General features: G+C 50.1%; 1 protein-coding gene across 11 annotated transcripts in view; it reads left to right on the forward strand.

The window, feature by feature from the left end:
• The window catches only part of Dennd1a (DENN domain containing 1A), a 503,183-nt gene that overhangs the window by 463,420 nt on the left and 13,478 nt on the right, over nucleotides 1–26,285 (forward strand). For 7 of the 11 annotated variants that reach the window (XM_052724298.1, XM_052724294.1, XM_052724299.1 and 4 more), the window contains 2 exons: nucleotides 14,718–14,774; nucleotides 20,299–20,387. In XM_052724298.1, coding sequence (XP_052580258.1) covers nucleotides 14,718–14,774; nucleotides 20,299–20,387 — 146 coding nt within the window. The remainder of the gene's footprint in view (nucleotides 1–14,717; nucleotides 14,775–20,298; nucleotides 20,388–26,285) is intronic. The other 4 variants (XM_052724297.1, XM_052724300.1, XM_052724302.1 and 1 more) reach the window with 1 other exon arrangement.

Here is a 26,285-nt window from a genome sequence, read left to right on the forward strand (position 1 = left end):
TATGATGCAGAGAGTCAAAGGTAGACATCAAGTAGAATGTAAAAGGGGGGGGCTGATGACGCACGGCTTTAAACCCAGCACTCGGGAGGCAGAGGCAGGTGGATCCCTGAATTTGAGGCCAGCCTGGTCTACAGAGAGAGTTCCAGGACAGCCAGGACTGTACAGAAAAACTCTTATCTCAAAAAAGAAGCATAGTGTGTGCCAGGGAGGTTAGGACTGGGTGTCCCAGGTGAAAGGAGTGGGCATGCTTCTTGGGATGGACAGTGGCAGGGTCAGCAGCAGTCCACAGCCAGGAGTGAGGGAAAAAGCCAAGAATCTAGGCCGTGGATCAGAAAGTACCATTGATGGCTTCTCTGTGCCACATCTGTGAAAGCAGGCACGGCAGTAAATTCGGTCCCTTACTTCACAGAGCTCCCAGTCCTGTTGCTACTTTAACTGCAACGGGTTTGGTCTCAGCCTTGTCTCCCTACCTAATCCATGGGGGACCCATCACTTCCTCAGAGTCAACTTGAGCATGTCACTACAACCTGAGTGCAGTGTTCAATAACCCTCTCACTCTAGACAAGATTCTTTAACCTAAGACCAGTGGGGCAGCTTCTTCCAGCAGTGTCTTAGATACATGGGGAAGCCTCCAAGCTGGGGAAACTATATTTAGCTGCTGTTTAGGCCATTCTAGGATGGGCAGTAACTTCATGTGAAGTCCTAAACTCCCCGCCCCTGTCCTAAGTGCTCACCACTTGTTCTCTCCAATGCTTACAATGGAGAACTCTTGCCTTTTAAACTGTTGTATTAGCCTCCAGAAAAACCCAACTAAAACTACGAAGGAATAAAATTTGAACAGTCTGACTGATTGAAACTCTGAGTGGGCTTTGTGCCTGGGAACTGTTTTTGGTCCTCCCTTCCCATAGATGGTGCCCTTCCAAGGTGCTGACCTTCTGATATCCCCTGATGGAGAGCCCTGGGGCTGATATACATGCCACTTCCAGCACTCTGTTTGCTCCAACATCTCCTAATATCACTTTCTTTTAGGGGTGTGTGTGTGTGTGTGTACCATGTACATATAGGAGCCCGCAGAGGTCAGAGAAGGGTGTTGAATCCTCTGAAACTTGAGTTGTAGGCAGTTGTGAGCTGCCTTGTGGGTGCTAGGAACCAAACCTAGTTCCTCAGCAAGAGCAGTAAGCACCCTTAGCCACTAACTCTCTCCAGTCTTCCTGATGTCTATGTCTAACTTGTTTCTTTTTAGAGTGGCTTACTCTGCCCTTGGACTTCTAAAACCTGCCCCTCCCTAGTTCAACCAAGGTGTCAACCCACGGCCCTCTACATCCCAGGGAACATTACAAAACATCCAAGTACTAACATAAGCCCTCGAGCTTGTGCTCCCCTACCCCACCCTGGATTCCCTGTATAATCAGAATAGCATACCAGACTTCAAGGCCCAGCCACACTCCACTTCTGGCCAGTCCCTGCCTGCCCTGTAAGACTCTGTCAACCTCACCCTACACTGGGCTGAATCCTTCCTTCTCTCTAGCCCTGGAGACCTTGTATTCATTATTCAGCTCTTTATGAACATCGGCTCCAGGTCAGAACCCCAATATGAATCAGCTCCTGCCATCTCTGCCACCAGGAACGCCTTTCCTCTGCTATACCCGACAGCGCCCCACAGCCCTTGCCAGCAGCCTCCTGGTGGTAACTCAGTGAGGGGTGGCGTTGGTTTCATGGCTATCCCTGGCACCTCAAAGGGTCTGGCACAGACAAGCTCCCTGTGGAAATTTGGGGGGTGACCTGGAAGTGAGTGAAAAAAAGGAGCTGCAGGCCTACCTACCTTGTGTCCTGAGCGAGTCCTATCTGTTCAGTAGAGCAGGAGCCAAGACCAGGAGCAGTTTTCCTTTGGTGCCCAGTTCCCATGTCCTCAAGCCTGTCCCCACTCAGCAGGGTGACAATAAGAGTGCCTTTGCCAAGACACTGACCAGGACCTTAAAACATCATTCTTAAAGAGTCTATGTCGGAGCTGCTCCAAGTCCAGCTCCCTGCCAGAGAGGTATTAAAACCAGGACAGGAGTGGGAAGTCTAATTCAGTGAGATCAAAGGAGGCATTTTCTCAGATTAGAATCCTCAGGGCCAGAGGTGGGAAGTTTGTACCAGTAGGGAAAAGGAAATAAAACATAAACTATGAGAGAGTCAGTTCAGTATCCTTGGTTAGACAGGAAGTTCAGCCCAGTGGCCACAGTGTGTGCCTATCACATATCCTCCATTCATCCCTGATCTGGGCACTGCCTCCAGACCAGGGAAATTATTAACCTGCCCATGGCCTTGAGAATGGAGTCACAGAACCAACCAAGAGATGTAGGTGAGAAGGGGTGAAATGCACTGAAGAAGTTCTCTTGATAGTGTGGCTCTGCTGAGCTGGAGCACGCCTCTCCAAGCCTGATGGCACATAACCTTTTCAACAGCCCTGCACAGTGGATGCAAGTGTTTTTCCTAGCGAGGTCAAGCAACCTGATCAAGGTTATACAGTAAATGGCAAGGCAAGGGTACAAAATTAGGCCTACCCATCCAGTGCCAGAGTCTGGGCTCTCCTCACCTCTCCCCACGCCCCCTTCAGCTCCACCTGCTTCCCCAGGCGTGGTTGACCCTCTAGGTCAAGGTCACTTTGCTGCATCTCTCCCTCTCCTGCCTCAGACTCGCACCTGCTGCCTTGACTTGGGACATTACTTTGTCTCAGCACCAGTTGCTATGATGCAGAGGATTTCTGAATGCCCACCAGGTGCCTGGCAATGTGCTCAGCAGAGACTCTGGTGTTCTCATGTCCTCTCCCCCACCTGGCAGAGATGGGGGTGCCAGCAGTTTCCTATATCCAAGACTGCATGCCAGTCTCCTGCACACATCACTCCTGTCATATGAGCAGACAGTCTGAGGCCTTAGTCTTCCTGCCAACACAACACTGACTCTTTCCGGACCTCACGAACTCACTCCTTCACTCATCTGATGCATTTGAGGCATGGCAGGGTCAAGGCCTCAGGGTCACAGAGAATGAGGTGTTTCCTGCCTCCCTAACACTCAGTGGCTGAGAGAGGCAGTCCACAAACACTACAGAGAGGAAATACTGATGAGCACAAGTGCAGGGCATGGAGAACAGAGTAGGCATCTTAGAGGAGGGAACGTTCCCACTGGATCTGGAAAGACTCCCCATGATACTCACCATGGACTGAGCAGAGCCAGAGTGGGGGTGAGCAATCCAGACAGGAGAATGAGACTTCAGGGAAATAGGGGCCAACATGGGCACCAGAGACCAGCAGGTAAGAGCTGGGCAGTGCCCAAACCTTGGGGGAGCTTAAATTGCACCCTCTTGAGTGGCTTGGAGCCAGGAACAGGTTGTATTCAGAGGATTGGCTACTGGGACCTGGACAGCAGGGGCAGACGTAAGTTACAAAGACTGCTAACAATATCACTTGTATTTGAGGTGAGAGCTTGGGGAGCTCACGCAAGGATGCTGATTATATGAGTGAAGATGAGGAGACTCACAGGCCAGAGTACAGCAGGCAGCTAAGTGCCTTCCATGGGAGCTATTGGAGTTTGAGGTAGAGTGACACAAATCTAGACACTGGCTGCATTTCTCCTCAACACCCTTGGCTGAGGCTTGCAGCACAGCCTGTGATGAGGAGTATCCACTAGGCTGTGCAGTTACTGAGTACCTCCTCTGCAGCTCAGGGCAGAGGCCCAACTGAAAGCTACAAGGCCTCCTTCAATGAAATGGGTATAGCTTTCCTGTTCTTAAAGCCCTGTTTGTTCTCCCAGTCATGTCCCTTTGCGTCCAACTCCCCATGGCTTCCTCCTGCCATCCTAGGCTATGGACTGTTATAGTCCCTCCTTGGATGGCCAGCTCTTCACCATCTGCTAAACTAGCTTTATAGGCATGCCTTTAAAAATGTAAGCCTGTGCTGCTGGATCAAGAACATGGGTTGTTTCAAGCCAACCACTGGCCATTTTTGCAAACCCGTAGGAACTGCACAGGGTAGCTTGTTGGGTCTTTAACGCCAAGGATCCCATAAATAAGTAGCATCAGGTGCTGGAGTCTGGAAATAGAGATACTGTATAAATAATGCATATTTACAAAATAAATGTACCAGTACATTAGTGTACAGCCATAACCAAATCACCTAGTTTAACAGTTGCAGGAGCTGCAAGGAGTTGCCAGGTGACTGGCTTCCATCCATCAGCATGCATCAGCATTAGAAATGACCACTTCAGGGAAGGAGGGTCCTCCTGCCTGGTGACCTTGAGGCCTTTGGTTTGAGGCAACTGGTGAGATTGCAGGTGGGTACCCTGACACACAGCCTCTCTGCCAAGGTATGACACCTACTGTGGCCGTGTGTTCCTGCAGATGTCTTGAGGTCTGCCGCCAAGCAGAAGGCTGATTAGCACCAAGTTGCAGGATGTAATGGGTTGCACCTCCAGGAAGATGGCTGACTGGGCCAAGGATTTTCTAATTATGCAGATTCGCTTTGGCTTGCAAAGGGAGCCAGTGAGTTGACGTTCTGAGTGACTCTTCCCAGAACCCTATAACTGTGAGTCCCCACCGTGAAGATAGGGCTGGGTTTTCACAGAATCTGTGTCCATCTCTGCCACCCCACTCTGAGCTGTGAACCCCACTGGGCATCTGGCTCCAACATCTGGAGCTCAGAAGAAGTAGCTAACAGAATGGCCACTGGAGTGGGCACCCCTCCCCTTGGTTGTAATGGCACAATGCTGGATTTCAGTATTTTAAATGAAAAATATATGCAGTTAGCTGTGCGCTGACAGTGTCCTTGAGGATTTGACAGTGAGATTTTCCAGCAGTTGGTCTTCGTTAGGATCCTGGCGGTGTTTAATAAGGCAGTCGAACTGCTGGCACCTCGGGTTCCTGTTTGTTCTCCAAGGGCTCAGGGGCTGCTGCGGTAAGCACATCGACCAGAGCTGATCATTACAAGGGCGTACGCCACCATGAATAAAAATGTCACACGTTTTCCAATCTCACAGCGGTACAAAATGTCAGTCCTGTCAAACACACATTGCAGGGAGCTGTGTGCAGTCCGTACAAATTGGAAAGCTGCATATTCCCCCAGCCTTCTGATATTCTTCATTTGAAGCTGAAGAAAAACAGTTGTTAACCTATTAGCTAGGATTTTAAACTCTGCCGAGGCGCTGGATAGTAGACTTTGACACAGATAGGAATGTATTCTAGGGTCCAGGAATTTTAAACCAAGTTTCTCCATCCATTTGTTCCTGGAGAAGGGAAAAGAAAAAAAAAAAAAATACTTCTCTGTCTAGCAACCCAACTATCTTTCTTTAACAGACACAGTGGAGAAATTTGGGATATTTCACATCTAAGCTTCCTAATGCTTCAATATCTGCATTCCACAAAAGGGGAGGGGGGCTCTTGCTTTGGGGACTAGTCCTGGGCTCTCAGCCTGGCAGATTAGGGTACCTGATCAGAAGCAAGCCAGGAATGTTACTACTAGTGTTGAGGACAAAGTAACCTGAGTGATGGGGATAACAACCAGTTGGTGCAGGTACCTGAAAGAGTCTGATGCTAACTAGCGACTCACTTATAGGTGGACATTCATTCTGCGCTTACCATACGCCAGGCCTGTACCAGGAATCAAAAGTATCGATGTGAAAGAGCACACACACACACACACACACAAGACTTCCCTCTTAGGGAAGAAAGGAGATAAGACACCCCACTCTTTGGAGTGGGGAGAGTGGAGAGCACTCAGGAAAGGTAAAACAGCCTTGAAGGGTAGCAAGACTCCATCAGGTAGGTGAGAGTGAGGGCTGGTATAGGACCAGTGTGTGTTGGGAGGACAGAGGCACATGAAAGATGGAGCGGGTGCTTTGAGGGATAGCAAAAGAAGGCTACTTGTGATGGGCTAAGAGGTGAGGCCGTGGGGGCAAGGCTTGGGCCTTGACAGCTTGCTAAGCACAGGGATGTTCTCTTGGACTGGGAAGTGAGAGGTTATGGAGTATTCCTGTCTTTACCACTGCAAAATCAGGAGGAAGCTTTTATTTTCATTTCCTACTGCTGTACTGTTTGGAGTGGACACCATTCCAGAGATAATAAATGAGTCTTACTTTTGCTGAGCTGGCCCTGGCCCTTAATGTACTGTGCAAACTCTCACCAAGCAGGGCTCAGGCCTAGAGGAATGCAGGCAGCTTCTCAGCAGACCTTCCCATGGGGTCAGAGCAGACTTCACGGTACAGAGAGCTCCAGAGTATCAGGGAACAGCATCATGGAGGGGGAGCAGTGCCCTGGGCTCCAGCAGCATATGTCACCATCTGCTTTCTACTGCTCTGTGTGTGTTGGGTGTCATGGAAAGTGTGTGCACTCAGGGCCACACCTGGGCTTCATTGTGTCTGTGCTACCTGTTAGCTGTGAGGAGTCACTGAGCCACACTGCCTCACTGTTTCTCCCTTTTAAGGCAGTATCACCTTCTCTGTAGCAATATTGAGACCAGTTGTCTGCCAAGCTCCTAGCACAGGCTGGTGCACAGCGTGTACTAAGAGCCCGCAGCCCCTGTTGGTATCAGAGAACATCTGGAAGTCTTTCTTCTCACCTCACCACCAGTGAGACCCCTGGACAATGTCGCCCAGGCACCCTTGATGGGATCCCAGATGGCCATCAAGTGGAGGGAGCAGCAGGGCACCTGCCTCCTGCTTCTGTTTAGGCAAAGAATGGTACAGTCAGCAGAGCCCCCTGCCCCTGCCCAGCCACCAGCCGCATCTGGTACCCGACCTCCAACAGCGAATGGGATGCCACCTATTCAGGCCCTGCACCTGCACCAACTGAAAACAAAGGGCTCCCCTCCCCCGACCCATGTTTGGTCCTCCTCCCTCCCCTGCTGCTGTCCCCCAAGCTGGCTGGGTCACCCAGCCACAGAGCAGCCTTCCCTCCCAGCTGCCTGGCTGCTTTTGTTCAGCATGTGAACTTCCCCGTCAGCCGAGCTCCTTGCACGGGAAGTAATCAGGAATCTTGACAAGGCTTCAAACCACAAATGCCACTACAAATTAACCAGCACCACTACAAAATACTACTCCTGTCAACATTGGAAAGAGTGTGCGGCTATTCAGGGCGGCCTGAGAAGGCTTTCAGCGCAGCATGAAGGTGTGGAAGGCAGGGTATGGCAGCAAGCCCTGGGTCCTCTCTGGAGACCACTTGCCCTGCACAGGTGCTGCACTTTTCCTTCAGAACTGCCTTCTGTCCCGGGACACCCTCTCAGCCCCCACACAGGTGACACCTCAGGACAGCAAGCTTTGGGGCATATGAAAACCACCCTCTAGGCAACAGACAGCCAGAGGCTTTAGCACGTCCCAAGTGTGTTCCTGTATGCTGGGATGGAAGGTAAGAGACTTCTGTTTCCCTACCTGTAAAGTAGGACCCTGGCAGAGCCTTCATCTCAGGCTCATCAGCACCACTGGCATGTTCTGGGTACCTCTAACCCTCAAAGGGGCTCTGGAGTACAGTGCTCCACACCCCCTACCTCCCTTCTCCAGGGTGAATCCCTTCCTATCATATTGTGTGAGTGGACTCTGAACAAGCAGATGGCCGCTCCATCCTTAGCCATGAGGTCAGGGTCCCTCCTGTTCAGCATTTTTGCAAGAATATCCACCAGACAAGAGCTTGTTACCTCTGCAAATGCTTTGGGACCAAGGATCTCCGGCTTCATTCTCCTGCCCTGCTGAGCCACTCAGACCTAGAACACATCACCAGGGCCTGGTATGCTCCAGCTGGCCTGGCTGAAACTATGAAGCAGAGACATGCATTTGATCCTCCCCAGCAAGCAGGATTAGCTCAGTTGTGGCTGGGCAAAGAGAACTGGAAATAATGACAGGAGTCGGGGGACAGAAGAGAACCATGCCTCAGAGAAGCTGGTTGGGCATTTCAAAGGAAACACTCCATAAAAATATCACTTCAATACACTCCCTTTTGGAGGCATATCAAAAGAAGCCCTCTTTTATTTCCATACCTTGCATAATAGCACATTTCCAGTCCCAAAGAGTAGCAGAGCCTTGCTCCTGGCCCAGAGGCCCTTTGTAAAGCCATAGAAAGCTTTGTCTTCCCCTCCCAACAGGGTCCACTTCACACACAGGTCAGTGTATTGATGTGAATACTAGCCAGGAAAATTAACCAGGTGAACTCTTCCCTCGTTAAACAGCAACAGAGTGTAATTGTGAATTCTTTCACACCCACTCTGTTCCCAGCACATTCCCAGGACAAACTGAGAAACCCAGGTACCATCTAGCTTCCCCTCAGCCCCTTCTTTGGAGCCAGATGAGGTCTGGTGGGGAAGGAACGATGCAGATCACAAATCGCACTGAAATGGTTGAGGTCCCTTTGGACCAGCCTAGGAGACCAGTTCTCTCAGGCAACTTCCCCACTGGTCATGCCCACCTTTTCTGGGTCCAGAGCTCAGAGCTTCCTCCCAGCTGTCCTTCCTGGAATGTTGCTTCTCCCCCTTGCTTGCTGGCACACCCAGGCTTGGCATGCACCACCCTTGAGTTCATCAAGCATTTATCCTCTTGGACCTCAGGGACTACCCCACCTCCTAACATTTCATCTCCTTTTGTGGCACTGTTTTCTCCACAGTGAAATGTGACTTTTACCTCATGAGGACCTTGAAGGGTTAGTCTTAGGATGATCATACATTAAGGATGGGGGGGGGGGTTTCATATTCATTCCTAAATAGACCCCTATCCCAATGTAGACACCATAGAACCACCACCACCATCCCCAGCAGCTAGTAATTATCTTGAGATGGTGACCCTTTTCTGCAGGCCTGTCTTCTTCTGTTCTGTGTGTCTTTGGGCAAGGCCTCCACTCCCCTCACCTGTGTGACCCAAGGCAGGAGCCCTCACTCCTTGTAGAGGGCTCTCTGAGATAGCAAATGTGCCAGGTGGACAGGCAATGCCCGCAACACATACAGACTGCTCCCCGGGCATCCAGGATGCACCTAACATGCTCCCCAGACATGTCGGGATGTACACTAAGCTATCTGCCCCCCCCCCAAGTCAGTGCCAGCAGATGAACATTTTCCACACCACAGCCATATGCAGGATGCCCGCTCATCCGTGCTGCCCAGGTAATTAAGTTGATATTCCAATGCCACTTCCCCTGTGACCTTTTAGAAACAATGTGTTTTGCTGCATCAACAAATTAACTGCAAATCAGATACTGTCCTTGTAAATGTGGGTTTCACAAACAGTGAATACTTATCTGGCCCCACACAGCTGGCAGAGAAATACCCAGGGCCAGGCCAAGGCTGACAAAGGCCATGGAGTCCTGCTGTACTCTGGGACCTCTGTGCCAATCACACTCTCAGGCCTTCCTCTTCTTGTGTTCACTTCTTCCAGTGGTCCCAAGGCTGGAAGTTGGGCAGACCTTCATGCCTAAAGAGGAGCATCTTATCATCTTCCTGGCTTCCTGTCCATTTTAAGCTCCAAGAATACTATGGTTTCTTGTGTTCCTGACTGCATCCCTCCTGTTAGATTAGAAGAAAAACCACCCTTCTTAGTCCAGCTTTCAAGGCCCCTTGTCTCTGACTCCACCAGCACCTCCAAGTCAAAGCTGCCCATCTATATATTCAACCTCACTCTACTGCTCCTGGAGCACTGTGGCTCCCTGTACCATGCACCCAAACTCTCTACCACCCACATCTGGTAGAAGAATGCCCCCTCTGCCCTTACACTGACTGTGGCACCCCTGCCTTGTGACTGACTGCTCTACTCTAGTCCTGTTCACCCATGGATCCCTGCATCTGGTACAGTGTAGACTCCACTCTCTGATGAATCACCTGCCTTTCTTGGAAACAAAGGAAAAGATATTGGTCACCTTCTTGTCCGTGTTTTCTCTTAAGGCACACATCCCTAACACAGATGGGACAAGGGGGTTCCGGATGACCTGGGAAACTCAGTTGGACAAGAATCAATCAGTGGACTGAGAGTGCCTGCCTTAGTTGTTGTGCTGTGTGGCCTCATATCAGTAATGTAACCTCTCTGGACTTCTGTTTCCTCTCTCCACACTGGAACTAAACCTGTAACTTGCTTTACTAAGAACCAGGGGGCTCAAAAGGTAGAAACAAGGTAGAAATTCTTTGAAGGAAAACATACAAATAAAAGAGATGTCTGAAGTACAATGTCCTTCAGCAAAACCTGATTGAAGCACACATCTTGGAAAGCCAAGGTCCTTGTGTCCCCAGGATTTTTTCTGAAAGACCTGAGATTATGACACGAATATGCAATTGAGTGGCCTTGTCTCATCCTCAGGACCCCATCCTGAGTCCTCCTGGTTCTAACTGTGCTCTAGGAGTGTCCACAACTGTGTTCTGACAAAGGAGTTGTTCGCAGCTCCAGGGGGGTTAGCTGAGACCTAACACACACCTATGCACAGAGCTAGTTCTGAACTTGCCCAGAAGCAGAAGAGCTGTGAGGTGAGAGTCCTCCCCTCCCAACCCAAAGGCTTAGCCCACAAAGACATTCCCCCCATACACCTGATGGAACTCAGACCTCACTAGAGTATACACTGCTGAAGAGAACGTACTGTCTTGTTGTTCCATGAGGCCCCAGGCCTTAGCCCCGCATAGCTGTCCCATCAGTATCCAGGAGAAGAGCCCTTCCCTATGTGGCCTTCAGCAAGGCAGGTGTGCTGCACTGACCTTCAGGACCTTCAGCCCCCACCCTTCCTGCCACTCAGGAAGTGCCAAGTTCACCATTAATAGAACTCTTAGCCAATGACCCCCAAAGGCTGTGTAACTGCATGTCCATCACTGGGGTCCTAAGGTGCACATATGATGTGATTGCTCTGCCCTGCCTAGCCCTGCTCTGCTCCGTGGTACAATCTTTCTCACCTGCAATTGTGGACCATGAGAATGTGAACTTGAAATTCAGAGGCCTGAGTCCATTGTGCCTCAGCACCATGTTCCATACCAGTGGGGGCACTTAGTGGGTCTCTGCTTCTCACTTCTGTTCCTTGTAAGCAGACCCTGTTGTGGCTCTGTACCCTAAGCTGACAGGGGGCCACAGTCAGTGGAGCAGGAGGTTCAGGGAGCCCCCAGTTCACGGTGATGACTGTCACTAATCCTGCCCAGCTCTCTAGGCTCTTTGAGCCACAGCTCTTCTAACCTCAATCCAAGGGTTCTATTCCCACTGAGGCTTTCCTCTGGAAAACAGTGTGTTTTCCTGCATTTGTCTTTTCCTGGTTTACTTCATCCCCTCTTTCCACCTGAACTGCAGGCTATTCTCACCCCCCTCCCACATGCCCATCTCTGTCCCCAGGGCATCTGTCCTGGTTTATTTGGGCAACTACAGCCACCATAGCCCAGCATCCCTGCCACTTTGTCCCCCAGGAGTAGAAGCTTCCTCCTGCCCTATCTTGACGGTGCTCATAGATGAGGGCACTGAAGCCCAAGGTTCACCAAAGTCACCAAGCTAACCTGGGTGGAGTCTGACCTCTGTGGGAGGTCAGGAGGCACCCACAAATCAAACATTCTAGTATTCAAAACCAAAGGAAGACTGCTCAGCACTGTGATCAGTCCTGTCACTCTTCCAGGTGCCTGTCTGCTTCTGCACAGGTCCCCAGGGCCTCACACACTTCTGACAGAGTGCCCTGATAATTGGTGCTGCCACCCTCTTCCTTCTCCCTCTCCCAGGGGACTTAAATGCACACCTCTGAGAGCGTTCTGTTCTCCTCCTAGCAGCCACCCTGGAAAGGTGGCCCTGGCCCGTGTTCCCACAGCTATGTGCTTTAGATTAGTGTGTACAACTGCCTCTCATGTGCAAACTCACCTGGATCTCTGTTCTCAACGATGGTTGCCTGCAGGGAGAACTTCTGATGTCAGAGAGGCAGTAGGGATCCTATTCTTGGTTGTTTATGTTGGGCTTTGTTTTTACCTATCTGGTCATGTCAGGACATCTGTACTCACATGATCCCTTCTTGGCTTTAGTCCTGCCAGCTTCTGGGCTAAGTGTGGCCACCAAGCTGCTGCCTTGCTCCTTTATAAGTTCAGTTGTAAAAGAACCAACACAGGTTCATGACAGTCACAGCAAAATAAGGTATTTACAGGAACCTGCAGAACTAATACCCTTGTCACTGGATGGGGAGCCCAGTCCTCGGCACTGCACAAAACCAGGTGTAGAGGCTCTAGAGACAGGAGGAGGACCAGACAAGTACATGTTCATCCTCAACTATAGAGCAAATTTAAGGTCAACCTGGGCTACATGTGGTAGGAACCTTAAGCCAATATCACTCACTGAGCACCCATGAAGTGCCCAGTCTTATGACAGTGAGGAATACGCTGGTGGTAAAGGCTTGTGTGTTGGATGTAGGGGCAAATGAAACACTACAGCCTGACACTTCCCAGGATATCTGAGAGTGTTGCAAGGAAGGAAAGTCTGTTCTAAAGAATTTAGGATACAATTTTGTTAAAGACACTCATAGTTTGAGTTTGTTTGGTGGTGTTGAGTGTGCTGACAAAGATGGCGAGTCTCTGGAAGGACCCGGACAGTCCACAGCATCCCCAGACTCACAGCTGGAGCACCCAGCTCCGCTTTAGGCAGCACATCTCCCGGGGCCAGTTTGAGAGATCCCTTCCACTGAGATGATGTAAGCTGCAAGTGGCACGATTGGGTGTGCTTTTTACTTTTTATTTCTTTAGGTGCAGAAGATGGGTTGGGAGACAGAGAGACTGAAAGTGAGGAAACCTGCTGCTGGTGGCAGCTGCTGGTACCCACAGGCAGGGATACAATTTCTCACTAAACCCTGTAGGGAGATGCTGTTGCCCATGGTGCTTATATGGGAACAGGGAAATTTGGACTGGTTATGTCATAGCATGGAGTAACCTGTAGAAAAGTGGGCAGCTGGGGTTTATCCCAGAGGCCACCTGACGAGCACTCTGCTACCAACAAGGATGGAAATAATGTAGGCCAAAGATGACATGCAGTGAGGACAGTGGGACAAGACAAGATGGTTATGCAGCAGTAGAACTCCAAGCATGAAAGAAGCAGGGGATGTGGCCTGAGGGGGGCGTGCACCCTCCCCATCCTCTTCTTCCTCAGGGGTGACTTAGGCACTCTGTCCCATTCTACCCTACATCCTCCCTGTAGGCATGAAGAGGAAGAAGCATAGTAGCCTTGTCCATCTCTCTAGGCAACATCCCCAACTTCCAATGAGCAGCCAACTACCCAACTACCAGGCAGCTTAGCCTTCGTGCCCCGCTAATGATAGAGGATCTGGGAAGCCACAGTTCATTTCCACTCATACCTGCTCTCTTGAGTGCTGCCTCCACCAAGACCCTCAGGCCCTTAGGCTCCAGGGATGCCTGTGACATAGGCTCTGCCTTCTAGGGGTCCTGTTCAGAGACCACGCCAAGTGAGGCCCAAGTCAGCACTTGCTGAGGAAAAAATGTAATGTGAGCCACACATTTGAATCACATGGGGAATTCTGAGTAAAGCATGTAAAAAGTAAAAGGAACAAGTGGGGTTGATTTTAATAACATATTGTACCCAACGTTCTAAAAATATTACCATTTTAACATGAAATCAGTATAAAGATTAGTAATGAGATGTTTTACATTCTTTCCTAAGTCACTGAAATCTAGTGTGTATTCACACTTGGAGCACATCTTAATTTGGACCCAACACATATGGACATTGGCTTCTGTGCTGGCCATTGCTGGCATAGCCATTATCAAATGTTGGTGTATCTTTGTGAACTAAGTGACTGAATGGGTGAGAGCCAACTAGAAGCCTGCACGGCTTCCTGGGAGTCTGCAGTCTTGAACTTGTACAGATCTTTTCTGGCCCTTGCTCTGCCCGCCCCTCTTCCTACTCGTGTTCAAGATATGTCGTCGGGCTGTTGAGAGGACAAAGTCTGGCTTTAGAGATAAAGTTTCATGAGGAAAGCTGAAAAGTTGGCCCTCTATTGATCCACATCATAACTGCAAAAGCCAAGCATGTTCTTCAGAGTGTATTTGTTCACCAGACATTTAGTAAGCAGGTTCCTCCCTCCCCAAGTCCCATTCAACCTACTGCAGGCACAGCAAAGGAATAGACTGTTTCAAATGAGAGCATGAGGGTAATGGGACAGATACTCCACCATAAGCCAATCACATGTCAGCAGAGGCCCTGAGCACGAACAGCCCTGGAGACAGCATTTGACCTGCTCAGGACCTTGAAGGACAAGACCACATTTGCCAGGATGATCAGAATTGGGGCAGTCACTGTTCTTTGAGAGGCAGATAGGAAGTGAATAAGAGTTCAGTGCCACTTGGGAGTTTTCCCAGATTGGGCATGAGTAAACTTTGGGAAAGATCTACATGGTGCTACTAGCAAAATGTAGACATGCCAGCTTAGGACAGGAGCAGCCACTGACGATTTTTAAAGTGTGTGTGGTGTGGTGTGTGATGCCATACTGCAGTTTATAAAGTCCCCCTTGACCTGAGTAGAAAACGAAGAGCAGAGCAGGGATTCTACTGAGAGACAATTGTGACGATCCAGGCCAGAGAGGAGGCCAGAACTAAAAGGTCTGCAGAGGGAAGCCTGAGACAGTGTGGGTCAGGAGCAGAAGAGTACCCGGTTGGCTTCAGGCTCTAACATGGGTACCTTGAGGCTTTTTCCCAGGCCATGTGTAGAGCTGCATGGAGCTATCTCAATGTGAACTGATGTTTTAAGTTTCCACTTTAATGCAGCTACAAAGACTCCATCCCACTCGGCTGCCGCCTTCCAAGATCCAACGTTCAAGGCCCGTGAGTAGCCGGTGGTGTGCCCTCCCCATCTAACACTGCCTGTCCCTCTCCCCTGGCCTCACTAAACCTAGAGTGTGGACTCTCCTGCCTGGCACAAGGAAACTGGGAAATGGGTTTTCAGCTTCCCTCGCTGCGTGGCGTGAGCCAGAACTTGCATTTTTCTGGGCTTCTCTCTCCTTTTTCTGAATCAGTTCCGTGACTTGCAGGCCGTAGCCATGGGTAGCCAGGCTGCTGTGTGCAGCTTCACATCATTTAAGTGAATCTCCCAGAGAGAGCCGTATTTCTAGCCACTGAGCTCTAATGGCTCACTGCAAATGCCTCTTCCTCACAGAGGAAGCCACAGTCTGACGGCAGGGGTCTTATTCCCCCCAGGTCTTGGTTGGGAAACATTTGCTGTACCTTCCCAAGGGCTGAAAACATAGTGCCCAGATAGATAGAGACAGGTGCTGTCCCCTGCTAGGCTTCACAAAAAGAGATACCTGCCCACAAAGAGTATTAAGGAAGGGTTTGTAGAACAGCAATGTACAGTCCTAACCAGTCAACCACTGTGAACAGAGTAGGACATGGAGAAAGGCCCACATTTTAAAGAGAAATGCCAAGGGCTGGAGATGTGCCAGGGACAGAGTGCTTGACTGACAGGACAGAGCCTTAGTTTGACTTGCAGCATCAGTGCTGAGCATCCTCGTGCTGCTTTTCCCGTGTACACAGACCTTCCCCTCCTGGGATGTAACTTTCTCAGTGTGAGAAACCTGCTAGGATGGTTTGATGGGGCCACTTCCCAAGGGAAAGGTCTCCAGTCTATTGTCCAAGGTCACCATGCCCAAGCATAGGGTCAGCTATAGTCAGAGCTCCTGAAAAACTAGTGTACCAGCCTTTCCTGGTACATCCCTCCAGATCCATCTGATGAAGGCACAAAGACCATCCTTTGCAGGGACAAGGCTAAACCAGGTGTCTGTTGGAATCCATGGTGTACTCACCCAGCATCCACTGGGTAGCTACTGCCTAGGTGGATGTCAACATCCTGTGCTTCTGTTTCTTTCTTCCCCACTGAGTGCAGAAGTTAGAGGTTTGAGGTAGAGAAGAGAGATGTAAGTTGGGAATCTACCATTCCGGCCATGTGAGGTGATGGACCCATTCTGTGACCCTATGAAAATGTGATTCGCCCACATCCCAGTCGGCACAGCTGCCAAGGCCTGGAATTTTCTACCCCCATCATCAGAAGGAAGGGAAAAACATCAAAATGGCATGCTCTGGGGGACCCAGATTTGACCCAGAAGTATACCCGGGTCAAATCATGTATAGTACAGAAAATGTTTCAGTACAAACCTTAGCAATATGGATTTGGGATTATCAGAACTGGGCCCAAATGCTGAGGATGTATATTTGGGCAAGGACCAAAGCTCTCCAGCCTGCCCTCCTCTTTTATACCAGGCCCTCATTCATAGTGGTCTTCTGTAGAAATGAACACAGAGGATTTTTGGAGGGCATCCAGAACAGAACCGGGCACACAGTAGCTGCTTTTGCTCTTCCTAACATTTTATTAAAAGCCATTGTTTGCTTAGGATTTTAAAGCCACCAAACCATTTTGGGGACCTCATCCCGGCTGAGCATCACAATACTCTGTATGCTAAGCATTGTGGTCACCCATTTTAGAGAAGATGTTTAGTAGCTTAACCCTTACCAAGGATTACCAGATTGTAGAACTCAACAGTCCTGGTGTCCCCGGTTCCCTGGGCCTCTGTCTCTGTGGAAATGAGATGAGCTCAGCAGTCCTGGGGCAGAGACTTCAGCTGGGAAAAAAACAAAACTGAGCGCTGGCCAGATGGGTTTCCTGTGAGGTCTCTAGGGCAAAGTTCTGTCATGGCAGGGATAAGAGGCAGGAACTGTAAATACCTTTGATAGTGCATAGGACTGAGCTGGGTGCTCCATATTGTCTCATCTGCCCTTGCTCCAGCCCACAGAAGGCAGATGTCATTTCCCTAGTTTGTAGCCAAGACCACAGAGATAGTAAGAGACTGTGCTGGCCTTTGAGACCAGACCTCCTTCTCTAGTTCTCAACAGACAGCTTTTAGCAGCCACAGATGGAGAGTTCGGGGCGGGGGGTGGGGGCAGCCTTAGAGGCCTGGGCTCCGGACAGCCAACGGGTCAAAGAGGGTCAAGGCATGGTAGCTCTCTGAGAAAAACTCAAGTATTAGAGACAGCTCTAGTGGACCCTGGTCCTACCAGTGTGGGGACTTGGGTAGATTGTGGGGTGTCCAGGCATCTGAGAACTTGAGCAAGCAAATGTTACCCCAAAAGAAGACTGGGTAGCAGCTGCCTCTGCCCCTAGGCAGGGCAAGAGGTGATTGACTGGTCATGTTCTTATGGTTCCCACTCCTCTGCAAACAGAGCCACTGAGAGACGGTTTAGGAGGCTAGAAGATGTTGCCTGGGGCCCAGCATCCCCAGGCCACAAAGACTGTTGTTCATTCATGTCAGCCTGTCCAGTGGACACCAGTCCACACTTGGTGGGAAGGAACTAGAAAGACCTGGGGCATAGAACTCCTAAGGGCCACAAAAATGACAGCCTGACATGATTCCATGTCAGGATTTGCTAGGTTACCTGGCTGTAGACATCTGGCTAAGCTGCTGGCCAGTGTGGCGAGGCCATGCAGTGGTAGGCGCTCAGCCTTAACAACAGGGATCCTGGAACTCGGCGGCTGTGGCTGGAGCTCAGCTGTGACCAGAGGATCTGAGGTGTCTTCTTAATAAGGGGAAGGAAAGAGCAAAAGAAAATCATGCTAGTGTTTCCTAGATGAAGGACAGTGGCTGAAGCCACCAGGGAGAGGCAGGCTGCTGTGGACCCACATGTGAAGCACTTTATAAGCTCTTTATTTATTATTTCTTGCTCACCATTAAAATCAAATGTACTTGGTGCTTTTGTATTCAATACACACTTAACCCTGCCGACTTAGATTTCTCAGGTTTTGAATCCGGTGGGGAATTGGCTGGCTTCCCAACTTTCCCCTCCAGTCCCCTGAACAGAGCTGGAAAGCCCTGTTTAGCATTCTCTCCCCTGGCACTGTTGAGATCCTAGCAATGGTGAGCCAGCCCCTGTTGTGTATGAGAGCGCTTTTTCCCTCCACCCAGCCATCACCCTTCCTAAGTACCCCCAAAAGAGGGATGGTACTGTTAAAACACATTGGGGTTATCTGCATTGTCTTTTGATTCAGCCTTGATTAAACCATTACCTGTGTGTATCTAGGCCTGGTCGTGGCCTGCCACTGCATGGTGTGGTGTGGTATGGTGTGTGTGTGTGTGTGTGTGTGTGTGTGTGTGTGTGTGTGTGTGTGTGTGTGTGTGTGTTCACCTCTTGTGCATGCCTTTGTGGATATCTGTTTGTGAGACTATACACACTATAGTCTCCTGGCCCTGGTGCATTTGAGTGTTTGTCTGTAATGATAATCCTACACCAGTGAGGTTTGTGTGACTCTGGGTGGGTCTGTAACCATGGGGGTGACTGTCTCTGGTCTGTTGTGTCTTTCCCACCCTCTCTCACCCACCCCCACACCACCCCCCACCCCCCCGCTCCTCTCCCTCCTCTGTCTGTTTTATCATCCCTAATGAAGCAGTCTCCTCCATCGATCCTGCTGATTGCCAACCCATTCCTTTTGTTTGTTGGCGCTGAGCCATTCAGCAGCACTCTGACAGCTCAGCTCGTCTAATTAGCTCTGTTGTTCTTTTTCCCCATGTTTCACCACGTTGCAAGTTCAGTTGAAGTTGCCACAAACTTAATCCCTCCATTTCAGTAGCAAGTTCACATTCTTAACCTGTCTTCATTGTAGCAAGGAGCAGCCCTGTGCAGGACAAGCCCACAGGCCATAATGTCTGACCTTTCTGAGTGCAATCCCCAGGTCCCTGGCAAAGGCAAAAGACCTCTTCCACCCAGCTGCACTCTCCTCCTTTGCAGGCATAGTCTCAGGGATCCAAGGGGCCTTGCTGGGAAAACCAGCTCCATGTGAGAATAGAGGCAGATATAGCCATCCATTTATTCAGCAAATGTTGACCAAATGTCTGTTGGGTAGCAGGCACCATTCTAATAGCAATGACAACCACAATAGTATTTACCACTGTTAGATTCCAGACAGTAATGTTGGCCTGTCTACAAATCTTTCTGAGGCTCCACTATGTACCAGGCACCTCACAGGATGCCTGAAAGGATTAAGACAATCTGCAGTCTATCTTCGTACCTGCACCTCCCTCCCTTCTTCCTTTTGCTATTGATAATAGGGGGCATTTAGATCACAAAGAAGCAGACAAGCATTTCTGGAGCCCCCTGCTCTTTACCATGTCCACACCAGCTGTTCCCCACACCCTGTGGTTGAGTCTTAACAATAGCCCTATGGAAGAAGACGGCATGTTTTGTGGAATGTTCTTGGCCTTTACCACATCTCTGATTTGCCAAATGAGGCTGAGCTCAGACTGGCCGCTCCACAGGAAAATCTTTGGTTTGGTCAGACATGTGCAGACCTGAGGGCTCCTTGAAACTCTGTCAAGACTGGTCTTGTATGCAGCCACCTTCTGTAATCTTGTTCCTCACCATTGTGCTGTTACCCACCAGTTGCGGAGGGTGGGGAAAGGGCAGTAGGTAATGGAGTGTGTGCACTCTCCTTCCCATCTGTCAGCAGAGCTCAGCTGCTGTATCATTGCAGTTGCAGGGAATGCAAACCCCCTGTGCCTGCTGCAATGTTGGCTTGTCTTCATGAGCAATAAGAGCCACAGAGGGGCATTCTCACCGCTCTTCCCAAACCTTTTGACATTAGAGGAAGTGGTCAGAGTACCACACATAAAGCTACATAATGATGATTGGACCAAATGAGAAGCATCCTAAGAGTACCTAGAAATTCATGGCCTAACACCCATCACAGGCTCTAATGGGTCATAGAAGGAGGCATGTCCCTTCTGAGGCTTCATCTTGGTTTTCAGAGGTGGCAGCTCAGAATAACCCATCTACAGTATCTGCTGCCCTCCTGCACCACTGACACCCTAAGCTGTGCTTTGTAAAGCATCCAGTTGAGCCCTGCTGGAAGACAGACATGGGGTGCCCTGGGAAGCAGGTTGGTTTAGCTGGGCACTCTCTGGAGCTGTCACTTGCTTCCCCTTCTCTTTAGAGAAGAAAATAAGTATCCTATAATTTGGCTGCAAAATTATATTGAATATGTTCACCCCCAAACAGGCCTGGGTGGGACCTCTTTGTTCCACACACTTATAAGGGCTTTGTGGGGTCCACCTCCCATGTAGTTCAGCCCTCTGAGAAGCCAGTGGGTCTGTGGGTGAGGAAAGCCTTTCACGTTAAATTCCAGGTAACAGATCCATATGCTGTCTGTTAAATGGTGGTGTTTCAGTGATAAGCAGGACTCTGAAAGCCCAGACCGGTAGAACCTCTAACCAAGCCTTCTGGGGCTGTCTACCCAGATGTTCACAATGGACTTGTGGAGCCTTTCCAAATCACTCCTTCTTGGGGATTTCCCCACGCTCATCCTTAGGTACGACCGCCTCGTCCGCATGTTGTCAAGAGACCGAAGAGCAACATCACTGTGGAAGGCCGGAGGACATCTGTCTCAAGCCCTGAGCAGTGAGTACTGTTGCCACCTCCTTTCTGTCCCCAAGAAACCAGTGGTGACCAGGCATGCAGTCCCAGCCTCCTCTTAGAGGCTCCTTGAAACCCTGAGCAGGTGTTTCACAAGGAGACCAAACAAGGGACAGGGCTTGGTCCTTGGTGTCAGAGTCTGAGCCTCTGTTGTCACATTATCAAGAGGCCCCCACAACAGAGAGCCTGGACTGTGTTTGATTGGTGAGGCCCAAAGGGCACTCAGTCACACTCCAAAGGTCCAGGCCTCTCATACTGAAGATGTAGAGTCCACAGGTTAGAATAAGCTACCTTGCCAAAGAAGTTGCCTGCTTAGCAAGGCCACCGTCATTTTAGTGGGGTTCGAAGTCTCCATCGTTTGAGTTTGTTATACACAAGACATCCTTACCCTTGGTCTCTCCTGGGCTATAGCACCTGTGCTACCAGGACTTGGCTTCAATGTCCCCTCTGACCTGCAGCTCCCCACGGCACCCCAGGACCCAGCCTAGTACCAGCTTTGGTCACATCCTGCGGCTGTTGGGTCGATGGGGTGACTGAACCTGCAGGGTCAAAAGCTGGAGAAGGCAATGCTGTTTCTCCTGTCCCAGTGTACATAGTCCTTGGGCTCTGTCCAGACACCTGGGCAACTATTCAACAGCTTCCTGGGGTATCTTTAGAATGTTCAGGAATCCATCTTGGCCTAGGGTTGTTTGAGGGCTGAGGAAAAAAAAAAAAACAAAACACTGTCCTTTGTGTGCCCCACTTTACAAAGAACTGGTGCCAAAATAGAGAAAAGATTCCAAAATGTCAGGCTGTGGTCTAGCCTAGGTGCACTTCAGTTCTCCCATGATCCTCTGCTTTATTATAGAACCAGCTTGAATGGTCTTTACCCAGAGAACACAAGAGTGGGAAAGAGCGGGGGGGGATAGAGAGAGAGGAGTATGCATATATGTGTTTCTGGAGATGCTTGAATATGTGAGATTTTGAAGAGGGGACACCTGAAGTTGGGGCAGGTTTAACTTGGGTTCTGCACATTGGCATGGTCGGAATACTGAGGGACATCTCCCTTGCCATGGATTATGACTGCCCCCTTGTGGTGAGAATGCTGCGTGGCTCTGGTTTTCCCCTTGCCCTAAAGATTTCTCTTGAGGAGGATGGAATTAGCCACCTCTTGTAGCTGATCAGCCTTTTACACAGTGTCTTGGGATAGAGGCCATGGACCTGTAGATATTGAGTTATAAACTCAGGATGTCCTTGCACCGCACACACACATTCATTCAGTCATATTCTCCCTCTCTCTCTCTCTCTCTCTCTCTCTCTCTCTCTCTCTCTCTCTCTCTCTCATCAGACCAGCAGCAGTCCATATCCTACAGAAACACATTCCCCACTTTGTGTCCTGATTAGAGATTGGACTTGCCAAGCACATTTATTTATGCTGTTCCTGTTTTAGTGTGTGCAGAGAGCCGATTGTGTTGAGAAGGTGGTTCTTCTGGTAATTGCCTTAGCCTTGTTGGTATCACCCAGTATTTTCATGTAATGTGCCTGCCTTAGATTTCTTTCCAGAAAGCATCAGGTTGAGATGAACTGGACAAGAGTGTGGGGACTGGTTCAGGGGCTGGCAAACAACAGTGACAGGAATTAAAAGACTGATCCATGAGCAGCCCTCAGCACAGCTCAAGCTGGCCAGGAGGTAGCAGGGAGAGCCTAAGACGTCATTCCTAGGGTTTCTTTTCACATTGTCTTAATGAGGAAGAGGGGAGGCTGGGCTCCCATCATGCCAGTGACATTTCTGGTGCCACCCGGGTATTTTCCTGCATCTCTTCCATGCTGCCATCCCCCTACCCCTGCCATGCTCCTCCACTTCCAAATGCCATGTCACAACAGCACTTGGATGTGTTTCTCTCAACTATCACCAGCTCCAGCTGGCAAGACCAACTTCTTGAAACACAGGAAGCATCCAGCGGAAAATATTTTAATAAAACAGATTCCTCATAAAATATTGTTCTCGAAGGGAAGGAAAACAGCGCCACCAGTCTGTCGGCTTTGTATTGGGAGAGTTGGGAAGAGGAGCCAGCAGGCAGGAGCCAGCGTCCAGTGGGTCTTTGTTGAGGGTGGTCCCAGTGGCACACGTGGACTCAGGACCTGTCGTCCATTCTGACTTTTTTTGAATCCTGGTTCTTGGTCTCTGCTGGGATGTAAGTGCACTGGGATCCTGGAGACCTTCGGTTGTGGGGAAAGGGTGACTCCTTCTTCCTGCCTGCCTGGCCCTCACTGCAGGATGACCCCTCTTCCTGCCTGCCTAGCCCTTACTGCAGGGTGACCCCTCTTCCTGCCTGCCTGGCCCTTACTGCAGGGTGACCCCTCTTCCTGCCTGCCTGGCCCTCAGTTCAGGGGTGACTCCTCTTCCTGTCTGCTCGGCCCTCACTAGAGGGTGACCCCTCTTCCTGCCTGCCTGGCCCTCACTGCAGAGTGACCCCTCTTCCTGCCTGCCTGGCCCTCACTGCAGAGTGACCCCTCTTCCTGCCTGCCTGGCCCTCAGATCAGCAGCACATTCAGTAGTTACCTCTGTTTAGCATGATGGAGCCGCTTAAGAACTGAGCACTCTGAGATCCAAGATCCAGCAGCAGCAGCCGGCAGCTCTCGGCTGAAGTCCATTTCTTCCTTTCCTGCTGACATGTCTCTGTCCATTGCTCCATCTGTTCATTCATGTCCGTTCTTTCATCAGACATCTTTGAAAACCTACTAGGCACATGCTAAGCGGCCTTCAGAGGGAGTTCCCATGGTGACTCATCTATTGACTTACATTTACCCAAAATGAAATTTCCTTCGTGAATTAAGGTTTCCTAGCCCCTTAAGGCCATTTCTTGGCATTTGGATAAGCACTTCAGGAGATGTTAAGGCAAACAGTCTATGTTTCCCAGTCACCAGTCACTGATTAGCATGAGGTTAAGGGCTGGGGAGATAGATGACTCAGTCACTATTAGGACTGAGTTTGGATCCCCAGCACCCATGTAAAAGCTGGATGTGGTAGAGCACGTCTGTAACTGTAGCACTATGAGGACAGCACACTGGTCAACCAGTCTAGCCAACAGTGAGCTGTGGGTTCAGTGAGAGACCATCTCAAGACAATAAGGTAGAGAGCAATAGGGGAAGACGTCCAATGCAGCTTCTGGCTTCCACACATGTGTGCACACCTACACATATACATGCACACAGACTCTACACAGACACACTCAAAAAATGAAAAACAATGTAATTAGCTGCTCTTTCTCTCTAAGAAGCATTAGCTCCTCCTCCATTGTTTTTTCTAAGAAGCATTAGCTCCTCCTATTATTCAAAGCAGGAGAGGCCTCCTTTAGATGCTAGTCAGCAAGACATTCACCTGGGGCCCCAGATCTATCCTGTGTGCTAGCACTTTCCCCTTGGGCAGGAGCCCACAGTTGGAAGGTAGCAGGGCCAGTTAAGTTCTGCCTCCTTATCCTCACCATTGCACACTGCTGCCCTCCTTAGCATAGGACCTATGTGGGCCCTTTGTAATCTGGCTTTGCCCAAAGACACAGTTTTGTGTCCCAAAACAACTTGCCCAGCTTGCCAGCCCTCTTCCCAGGTTCCTTAGAACCTGGAGTTGGGAAATGGGTCTCCTCAGATCTGCTGTCACAGAACCATCCTCACAGGAGTCTGAGCATTTCCACTTGGGGAAGGAGAAAGAAGCACCATTAACTGAATACCACACCCTTTAGGACCATAGTGGGTAGGTAGTGCTGTTCCAGGTTCTTAATGGAGAAGTGAGGCTCAGGCTGCAGCTTTATAGTGAAGCCCAAGTCCGAGGGCCATGACTGGTAGGACCTCCAGGCTCATGACAGAAGCTTCCCCACTATCCAGCCTTGTTATTCAAAACCTGATTGTGCCTCAGCAGCTCCTCAATCTCTGTAGTGAGTGCAAAAGGGGTCACACCTCCCCTTGTTAGAGGTGGCCTCAGTTTCCAGCCAGAGCATGCCTGATTGTCAAGCCCCAAGGTATTCCCACCCAGCTTGCCAGGTGTTGGGGAATTCCCCATCCAACTTGCTTCTCAGCCAAAGTCCATGGACAGCTCTGGGAGTATTGTGATCAGCATCACACACCCCCACAGGACCCCACCCTGAGACTGAGCCAAGAGCCCAGTGGGCACAGTGACCTCCAGGTGCCCCTCAGGTTCCCCATGAGGAGGCTGCAGTGGGACCAGGGCAGCAGCCCTCACTGAGTGGCTGAGTATAGAGGGATGTCACCTGTGTATGCCCCTGGTTCCTCTTCATGGTACAGCAGTAGGGCCACCTTCTGGGTCCTAAGGATAGGAACTTGCAGATGGTGGTAGACATGAGGGGCTCTGTCCTGGTCACCTGCCCTCCGAGCTCTCTGGACTGTCTAGCTTGTCTCTACATACAGATTCTGCTGGCAGTAACCTATCATTTAAGTTCCCTTGTGCTAAATAAGAGCCCAGATTTAGCCACCACTCCCACCAGATACATGAAATCTGTCTTTGTAAGAAATTTTGTCAGAATAATGCAATAGCCTTAGAGACAGCTTAGAGACCAAGTTCACTATGACTCACACTACTTTGATTCAACTACACATAAGTATTTGTGGTAGTTGGGTATTGGTGGCACAGACCTTTAATCTTAGCACTTAGGAGGCAGAGGCAGGTATATCTCCAAGTTCCAGGCCAGCCTGGTCTACAGAGCAAGTTCCAGGGCACCCAGGGCTACACAGAGAAACCCTGTCTCAAAAAACCAAATATATTTGTGTAGAGTCCCCTCCAGGCTTTGCCTAGTTATATTTTTGGAATTTCTCGGTCTGTGATATCCAACTGTATGGACTTGTCACTTATGTCTTGATAACTTCTATCATTTGTGACTACAGTGTGTGTGTGTGGGGGGGGGGCTTCTTAAATCTGTCCCAATATACCTTTAGAGTGTGTTCCCAAGGTTTCATTCATATGAAAAATGCCAGGGTAATACCCCTGCTCACTGAGCTTTCTCTCATTCTGGTTCACTGTAAGAAATGAATCCAACACTACAATTCACTGAGAATCGTGTGCAAGGCACTTTACGTGTGACATTTCATTGCACCCTCATGAGAAGTTGGGAGATGGGGGACATGAGCTTTGTCCTACAGAAATAGCTCAAAGTTGAAGGATCTGGCCCTGCCCTTGGTGACGCAGCTAGTTAGTGGCAGAGATGGGCTTCAGCTCTACCTCCTGATGTCCAAGCCAGTGCACCTGTCAGTGCTGTAGGAAGATGTCTGTCCTGCATGACTCAACACACAGAAGCCACACTGCCTTTCCTCCTGCCAGAGCTGCACCCCCAGCCCCTGGGCAGCCAGCAGCACTGGGAATTCTCCAAATGGGGCAAGCTGCAGGTGCACTGGCTGGATCGACAGTCTGCACTAAGTGGAGCCCACACTGCCGAGGGCAGCCATGTGTGACTGCATTTGTCTCAAGTGTACTCCGTGGCCCCTGCACCAAGGCCCCAGAAGACGAAAAGAGATCAAAAGCCATTGCCAGAAGCATTTGCTGAGGACCGTGCCCAAAGTCCACATCTCAGAACACTCAGCACTTCCTCTTGTCTGGTTCCTCCCCTTCACTGGCAGAAGACAAGCTGCTGTAGCACTATCAACATGCCTCACATTCTTGGTGCTGGATCACAACAGCCAAGCCTTTTCCCTCTTACACAGCCCAGAGCTACCCCAAGGATGGAGTCACTCATTTGGACAGACGCCTGGTGTACAAGTGGACTTCCCCAAGGTGGCATCCCAGCCCACCACCTCTGAGGCTCCAAGGCTTCTCTACCACCTCCTTGTAACACCATATCTAAAAGTATCCAGGAGAGCCACAGTTGCATCCTAAATTAGGGGACATGTGGCTTTCTG

The sequence above is a fragment of the Peromyscus californicus genome, unplaced genomic scaffold (genome assembly GCF_007827085.1).
Source record: "Peromyscus californicus insignis strain IS unplaced genomic scaffold, ASM782708v3 Scaffold_7__1_contigs__length_154581171, whole genome shotgun sequence".
In the NCBI taxonomy this organism is placed as follows: domain Eukaryota; kingdom Metazoa; phylum Chordata; class Mammalia; order Rodentia; family Cricetidae; genus Peromyscus; species Peromyscus californicus.